Source organism: Brassica oleracea, chromosome C9 (genome assembly GCF_000695525.1).
Source record: "Brassica oleracea var. oleracea cultivar TO1000 chromosome C9, BOL, whole genome shotgun sequence".
NCBI lineage: Eukaryota > Viridiplantae > Streptophyta > Magnoliopsida > Brassicales > Brassicaceae > Brassica > Brassica oleracea.
The window spans coordinates 20923679-20932178 of NC_027756.1; the positions used below are offsets into that span (position 1 = coordinate 20923679).

The following is an 8500-nucleotide window of genomic DNA, read 5'->3' on the forward strand; positions in this document are numbered from 1 at the left end:
GGGAAGCATAAGTCATTTCCTTATCACACACTCGTGCTTAAATGTAAAGTATCAATCGAGCATAATTACCCACCCATAATGTTACTATCCAATATGCATGCGTATGTCAACCAAATCAATATGGTCCACAGAAGTTGAAGCGTGGGACCGCATTAGGGCTGGACAAAAACCCCGAATCCAAAGAATCGAACCGAACCGAACCCGATCCAAAAAAATAGTACCGAACCCGAACCGAAATTGATTAAATATCCGAACGGATTCAAAATTTTGGTATCCAGATAACCGAAACCGAACCCGACCCGAACCGAAATATTTCGGGTACCCGAATGTATCCGAAATAGATTTATATATCTAAATATATTAATTATTTTTAGATTTAATGTATATTAAAAACATCCAAAATATATAAGATACTTTTAAGTTGTCTAAAATACTTGAAAATATATACAAATAACCAAAAGTAAATTTCTAAAATAGCTAAAACATACTAAAAAAATCAAAAATAGTTGAAATATCTACTGATTCTCTATCAAAATATTCAAACCAAACCAATTTATATGTTAAGTTTAGGTATTCTGACATATGTTATTCAAATTTATATGTAATATAGTATTTTATTTACAGATTTTGAAAAATTTAAACTATATATTGAATTTTAAAAATCATTTAAATGGGTTATCCGAACCCGAACCCACAAAAATCCGAACCGAACCCGAACCGAAATTTAGAAATACCTGAATGGGGCTGAAATCTTTAACCCCGTAAATCCGAAACCCGAATAAACCCGAACGCCCACCCCTAGACCGCATGATGTTATCAAGTTCAAAATTGCTTACAATGTCCTGTTTTTTTTTTTTCAACCTAAAATACATTTCCCAAAGAGTGACACTTAAACTATTAGTTTCCTTTGTAAGTATATAAATAACGAAACCCTATGAAAAATTACATCGTGTTCATATTATTAATAAAAACCGCAACTAAAAATTACATATTCAAATTTTAACGAAAATATTATATCTAATATTACATACGTTTTAGAAATTTTGTAGGTCTTCTGTATACTTTGATTTTGTGGGTCGTCAAAGATTTTAAATTTAACGATTTTAGTCTTTTTAATGGTATATTAATTTATTTCTTATTTCGTGGCAATTACTTAATTCTAGTTTCCAAAAAATTCAATAACTTCGACGTATGCATACAATTATCAAAAAAAGAAAATTATCTTCTTCTTTTTTTTTTTTTTGAAAATTGTCTTTCTCTTGATACAAAAATGTATTTTGACGATTATATATTATAGTATCTGCGTTTCAAACAAGTAATAATACAAAAATATATAGTTGTGCATAATAAAAGTAAGCTCGATTAAAATAACTACTTTTAAAATTCTATCGTAAACTAGTTTCAAAAAAAATAAAAAAAATCTATCGTAATAGTCAAAGGTTTTGTCCATGTATATTGGAATTAAAAAGAATGGACTCCTTTTCCACGTTTCAACAATGCACCCCATGAGCACGTCATCCAAGCCCCATCATTTAAAACCCCAACGAGAACACCCGCACCGCCTTCAACTGAAACAATCTCCAATCTTTATCCATTTCTTTGTTCTTGTCAGAGAAATCATTAACGATGGGTAACAGACTAACAGTTTAGGCGGCAAGAAAACGACCAAAGTCATGAAAATAGATGGCGAGACTTTGAAACTGAAAACTCCAGTGACGGCGGAGGAGGTCCTCAAAGACTTTCCCGGCCACGTTTTGTTCGAGTCCGAATCCGTCAAGCACTACGGTGCTAGAGCCAAACCACTTGAGGTAACTTTTTATATACATTTCTTGGTATGTTTTAATGGATAAAAGAATACAAGACTAAGGTTTTTGATTCTTGTGGGGTGCAGGCGAAGCAGGGGTTGGTGGCGAAGCGGCTGTATTTCGTGGTGGAACCGGTGAAGGAGTGTCCACCGAGAAGGGTAAGGTCGGGGATTCAAATGAGTGCGAAGGACAGGCTTGAGAACCTCATGCTTGCTCGGAGATCCTCTTCGGATCTCTCCATACTCAAACCCGCAGGAAGATGGACGACGAAGGAGGAGGAGGAGGAGAAAGAAGGAGGAGCCGTGAGAGTGAAGCTGAGGATTCCCAAGGCGGAGCTGGAAAGACTCATTAAGGAAGGAGCTACGGAGGCGGAAGCCACCCAGAAGATCGCCGCTCTCTTTATGGCCAAACAGAAGAACGACGAAGCACGTCAGAACAAGCTCCAACGTGGCGATGGAGGAGAGGAGCCCGCCACTGCCACAGCCGCCGCCACAAGAGTAGTCAAGTCTTGTCTGGTGAGTTAGTTTTTTCTCGATTAGTTTGTTGCCCTTTGTGCATAGTATAAAATGGACAAAACTATACTCGTTTATTTCAAAAAGTAAATATCGAATATTATAGGTTTACATTAATAAATTTTTTAATTACATAAATAATGTCTTTATATTCAAAATTTAACTTCTTTTAAATATGTAAACCTTTTTATAACAGAATATTAATGAAATCGTCACTTTTGGAGAATGGCATACAATTTTGGATTTATTAGTATTATTTGTTGATAACTATTCACTTATTACCGGATATATCTTTTATATGGTCAAATTTTGCATGCTGTGCTTTTACACTCTTTTTGTTGTTGCTAAAAACTTATACACTCTTTACATATTAAAAACATGACTTTACAAAAGATGCATGGATTTAAATCAACTAAAACAAAACATCGGTTGACATTCCTGATAACATTAATCTTGAAATAATTGTTTTGCAGAAACGAGTGAGTTTCATGGCGGAAAGAGGAGTAAATGAGATCACCGTTGCTTGAGACTGAACCAGTAAACACAAATATGTATATTTACAGACTGCTTCCCATAGTTTCATGCTTTTCTTTGTACATAAAAAGCAGAGATAGAGAGCTAGTGAATTAATAATTCATCCATGTCCCCACTCTGTAGCTAAGAATGTCATCTTTTTTTTTTTTTTTTTGTTTGTTTGTTAACCTGGGGGTATCTCAGGCCCATAGAGAGGCCCGGACTAATTCCCAAGGGGAGGTGCAGCCCACGGATAGACCCTCTCTCTGGATATTCAAATGGGCCCTAAAGCATAGGCTCATATCCGTGTTGGGTGACCAGGATAATTGTGACTTAGTTTCGCGCAGCAGGTGTATCGAACCTGAAACATGTTGGCGTCTCAGTCCCGTCTCCTTACCACTCGACAACAATCACCCGGTCAAATTAATAATTCATCCATGTCCCCACTCTGTAGCTAAGAATGTCATCTTTCTTTCTTTCTTTCTATCTTACACACATACGTCTGTTTTGACAATCCCATTGATCAGCTGTACCGCATCTTTAAGCATTGTGACATCAACGTCTCCATCTCTAATGGTACAACCATATTCTTTTTTTTTTTGGGGGTAAAATGTTAAATTACAACCATATTCTTCGTCAACCTAGTCTTGAATCCACCAAATTACTCTCAACACTTCCTCAAGTGATCAGAACTTGTTTCCCATCAGAACTTGCGGTGGCTAAGGATGTGAAAGTTTTAAGACTTACCACCACATCCATTTAAAGATAATTTTTTCTTGACATGTTCATCCATAGAATTACGTGAGAAACACAATTTGTTGCCGTCGACAAAAACAACTATTTATGGCAATAAAATACTAGTCTGGTTTATGTTGTGTGTGTGTGTGTAAAACTAAAATTTAAAAAATTGTTCTACCTAGCTAGCCTGCAAAATGAAGAAGACAAAAAACAAAGTTCAACATAAAAAACAACTAACAAGTAAGGAATAAGTCAAACATTAGAAGAAGCAGCATCTCTACTTCGTTTCATTTAAAAATTTCAATAATATCAAACAGCATTCGAATCAAACTATAGTCTCTCCCCCTATCCGTATATCTTATATTGTTGTGATTTTGGCTTGGCCTCTTCACTCACGCATGGCCAGCTCTTCTCTTTCTCACTCTGTTTTTGTTCACTCACTCTCTCATTTTCTCACTTGTGTATCATTGTACACAAGCACACACTTCTCTCTTGACTCTCTCGTCGGTGTTTGTTCTTCTAGAGAGAGAAGAGAGTATTCTTTGTATGTCTACATTTTATCTTTCTCCAACTTCTTTCTATTAGAATTGGATATCTTTTCTTACAATAATACAACACATACTTGTAGTAGTTTTTCTCTAACTATTACACATGCACTTTAACCACTATTACAACTTAGCCTTACTTCTACTAACCACTTTTACAACTATATACTAGCTCTTCTTAGCTAGGCTTTTATTCAACACTTCACTCTTCCTTGATATTGGCCAACTAATATCTTTTCTTCTCAACTTGATTCTTTGTGACTAAAGTCACATCTCAACTTCTCGTTGACTTCTTTTTAGTTGGCTTTTGCCTCTTCTTCTTTACCTTGGGTGGCAAGCAATCTCTTGCTTCCACTTCTTCATTCTTCTTCAATGCGACTCCTTGGTCTTTTCTTCTTCTTGTGTGGCAAGCTTCCTTGCTTCCACTTCTTCCTCTCTTGGAGGATTTAATCAAGGTTCAGTCTCAACATATATACATTGCTTCCATCATTTCCATAATTTCCATTTTAACTCAATATATCTACTAAATAATTTAACGTTTCCTTCTAAGTCTATAACTAATTAACCATCAATTAGAGTCAATCCCAGTACCATATATAAATGACCCACAAGACCGAGGTTTTACATCAGGATGAGGATCATGTGGAAGTTCATTATTATGGTGATATATTTTATAGCTTTGGTCGGATCAAGAGGAACCTATGCGAGGCTACCGACATGGAGGATGAATAATGAAGATATTGGAAGAGGTTTTGATTTGCAAACAAGCTCCAACGTGGTCCGGTTCCTCCTTCACAACCTTCTCCATGCCACTGTAGACTAAGCCCTCTTTCTCGCCCTCTTTCTCATTCGGAGGTTTATTATGCCCAAAATTATGTTGCTTGCCCTTGATCATGCATGCCTCCTTCATTGACCATCAATCATATGTTTATTATTTATATCTTTCATAATTTTATCCGTAGAATATTTGATCACTCATTGAAAATGGAAAGTCATATTCAAAATATATTTTGGACATAATTAATAAAATTTGTGTTATAAAATTAGTGACTTGATCATTGTTCATTTGACTAACTAATTCGTAGAGATGCAATCTAAAATGTATGTTTTGTCCTCAGAAGAGCTTGACAATGAAAATAATTGAACTTTAGAAAAAAAAATTGAGCGATAAATCTATAATTTGAGGGTGTATCTATATTTTTCATTTCCTTTGCATATAAAAATATTTGGGCGTTATATGACACGAAATACTATACATACCATAAAAACTGTAATCAAACGAAGTGTGAAAACGTTCGGATATACACTTTGTTGAAATGATATATTACCAAGAACAACTTTATTTTTGCAACATGGAAAACAAAAAATATAGTGGAAAAAAAAAGGCGAGTAAAATTTCAAAGGTAAGGCGGATGATTTACATAGTCAACGAAAAAAATCATATACACACACATAAAAGAGACGTGCAAGATTAATGAGCACTGCTGCAGCAGTGAGGACATGTTTTTGTTCTTCTTTAAAGATTTTTTTCTCTTTTCTCGGACCGATGTTTTTAAACCCGATCCGGACAGTGAACCAGACGATTTACCGGATTACTAGATCATTGGATCGACCGAGGATAAATCACAGGTTAATAAATCAATTAATTTTATTATATAATAATATATTAGCTATGACAATAAAAATATAGAAACTAAAATTTAATATTTTCTAAATGTTTTTTAAAGAATAAAATAATAGTTTGGATATGTACATATTTTATGCTTAAAAAGCCTTAGAAAAATACTTAACTTTAGTTTTTATATTTTACTTTCATTTGACATACAAAATAGTTTAGACTATTTAAAATTTTCTGTAACAAGATAATAGTTATGACATCTAAAAAAATCAATACATAAAATTCATAAATATTTAAATGTCTAATATGGATAACAAATTAAATTTTAATCCAAAATAAACCAAAAGTAAAAGATCATTGTAATAAATTGTCAATAACGAAAATAAAATAACACCAAATCACATCAACTAAATTTGGTTTTCTCTACCATCGTTCACTTCATTTTTTTCAGGTGGCATAGTAAAATCTTCATCAAAATAAAAAAATCACAAATATAAAACTGAAAAGAAAAAACCTAACTTTTAATTTGAAACTTAGAATATAAAACATAATCTAAAAACATAATTAAAAACAAAAAAAAAAGTAAAAGTTATTTATTAGTTCAACCGGTATCGGATTCTGGGTTTTAGTGGGTTTTTACGGATTTCTAAATATTGGATTTTTCATAAAACCCAAACCGGATTTTTTTCTGGATCACCGGGTTTACCGGTACAACCGCGGGTCCGGATCGGGTTTCAAAACACTGTCTCCAACCATTCACTTGGCATAGCAAATTACGACTATTTTACATAGAGATGTCTAAAGGGTTTATCCATCCCGTTCCGTCCCGTACCGCGGCGGGTTAGTCGTCGAGCGGGTTACAGCGGGCCTGTCCCGCGTGGGCTGCGGTCTTCAAAATGTCGGCCCAAATCCGTACCGCAGAATATATAGACCTTCGCGGGCCATCCCGCGGGACGCCTCCTTATCAAACCGCCTGCTACAGCTTCTTTCATGAATGTTCAAGTAGAAAAGTTGTGTAACAGAGTTGAAGAGAGTTCATTAAGCTTCACTAAAGCCTTATCAAAATCAATGCCACAAAGCTTCGTTTGTGTTTGCGTTCTTGAGTTATAAGCCTTCTTTTGTTATCAGCATAAGCTTTTGTTGAGTTTGAATCTGATTGAGTTGTTGTCTTCGTAATAATTTGGCTCAAGTGTTGTATGTCTTCATCCAACCATCTCTCTTTTTAATTATTTGGATTGCAAAAAAATTCGTGAATCACTTTGTCAAATTATACAAGTGACGTGATATACCTTTTCTCTTAACCAACACCATTGTAACCAAATTTAATTTAAGAAAAACACTAATTCACAATACTGAAAACAAAACCAATCAACTTAAACAAAAAATATCACATTGTAATAAAGCAATTCGTAGTTGTCGGTAATAAAAAGAGAAAACCAAATCAAAACACCACCAGAGCTCAAATCGTCATCACTGGAGCTGGAGTCGTCATCGCCGGAGCTCGAATCATCATCACCGGAGCTCGAATCATCATCGCCGGAACTCCTTATGTTTTATGGGGGAAAATGACAAGAATGCTTTCTTCTCACTTTCTTTCTCGTTTTTTTCAGGTAAAATAAGAAATGAAGAAAAAAAATGCGGGTCCATGTAATCCCGCATGACCTGTTTCGGCCCATCCTGCAAAAGATCCAGTCCCGCAAAGACCCTGATGTGCCCCGGTTCGTGGATCAGTCCATTGGAGCCAACCAGCATGGAGATCAGGACGTTCTAAACAATTTGACCGAATTTCTTTCATCCGACCGTACTGGACACACTGACCGAGCCGTCATGCGTGCTTCCCGATTGGAGCTTCAGTTGGAACCACGTCCAGGGGGAGTGGTGGAAGAGAAACCCTGCTGGCTGAAGAGAAACCCAGCCTTAGGACAGTTAAGGCGGATCCACGTAAAAAAAAATCTCTTCATTTTTTCGTTTTCTTTTCTTTTTCCCACAAAGTTTGTTTTGGGTTTTGATTGCTGAATTTTGACTGTCTATCATCCTTTGAACCAGTGAAAGAACTCTGAGTGACCATCTAAAAATCGTGAGCTAAACACTTAAGAGTGTGTGGATTTTTTATTTGCTAACTTTGTTAAGTGTTTTCAGGATGTTTGGACTTCTCAAGAAATCAAAACCACAACAAGACGTCTACTTTCCTTTTAAAACTGTTTTTGAAAAGGAGCAATTGATTTTTGATAAGAAACAGTTTGCTTCTAATGGGTTTGACTTTGTGCAGAAACAAAGAAAGAGACAAAACATATGCGATGATGAGAAGTGAGTCGGAAATGGTGATCGTCCCTTCACCAAAGCCAAGAGAAGCAACCGCGTAGTGCTTGATCAAAACGAGCTTCAAACTTATGCTAGTTTGGAGAAGATGTTGCATAAGGAAATTCATGCTATCCGACAACTCAAAAGGAAGGGAAACACCAACACTTCTTCAACACTAAAACATCAATGTAAGTCTTCTTATCTTTCAAATTGTGATTTGAAAACTAATGAGATTTCTTTTGATAAAAGCAAAGCTGTGAAACCCACAAGCAAGGCTCATTCCACCAGGTGCTTCAAATGCCATAGGATCGGTCATTATGCTAACAAGTGTCAAAAGCAAAAACCGTTGGTGACTTTGGAGAATGAGAACCTTGAAACCGAGCCAGAAAAGGAAGATCCTTTGCCAATTCATAAACCGGACCAAACTCAAGGTGAGCATTGTGCTGATTATGGTTCTTTTGCTTATAA

General features: G+C 35.6%; 1 protein-coding gene across 1 annotated transcript in view; it reads left to right on the plus strand.

Annotated features, from left to right (window-relative positions):
- The window catches only part of LOC106314539 (uncharacterized protein At1g66480-like), a 4133-nt gene extending 1174 nt beyond the window's left edge, over window positions 1-2959 (plus strand). Inside the window, exons 2-4 of the mRNA XM_013752399.1 lie at window positions 1638-1808; window positions 1892-2320; window positions 2791-2959. Coding sequence (XP_013607853.1) covers window positions 1638-1808; window positions 1892-2320; window positions 2791-2844 — 654 coding nt within the window. The 3' untranslated portion in view covers window positions 2845-2959. The remainder of the gene's footprint in view (window positions 1-1637; window positions 1809-1891; window positions 2321-2790) is intronic.
- Window positions 2960-8500: the final 5541 nt, after the last annotated feature.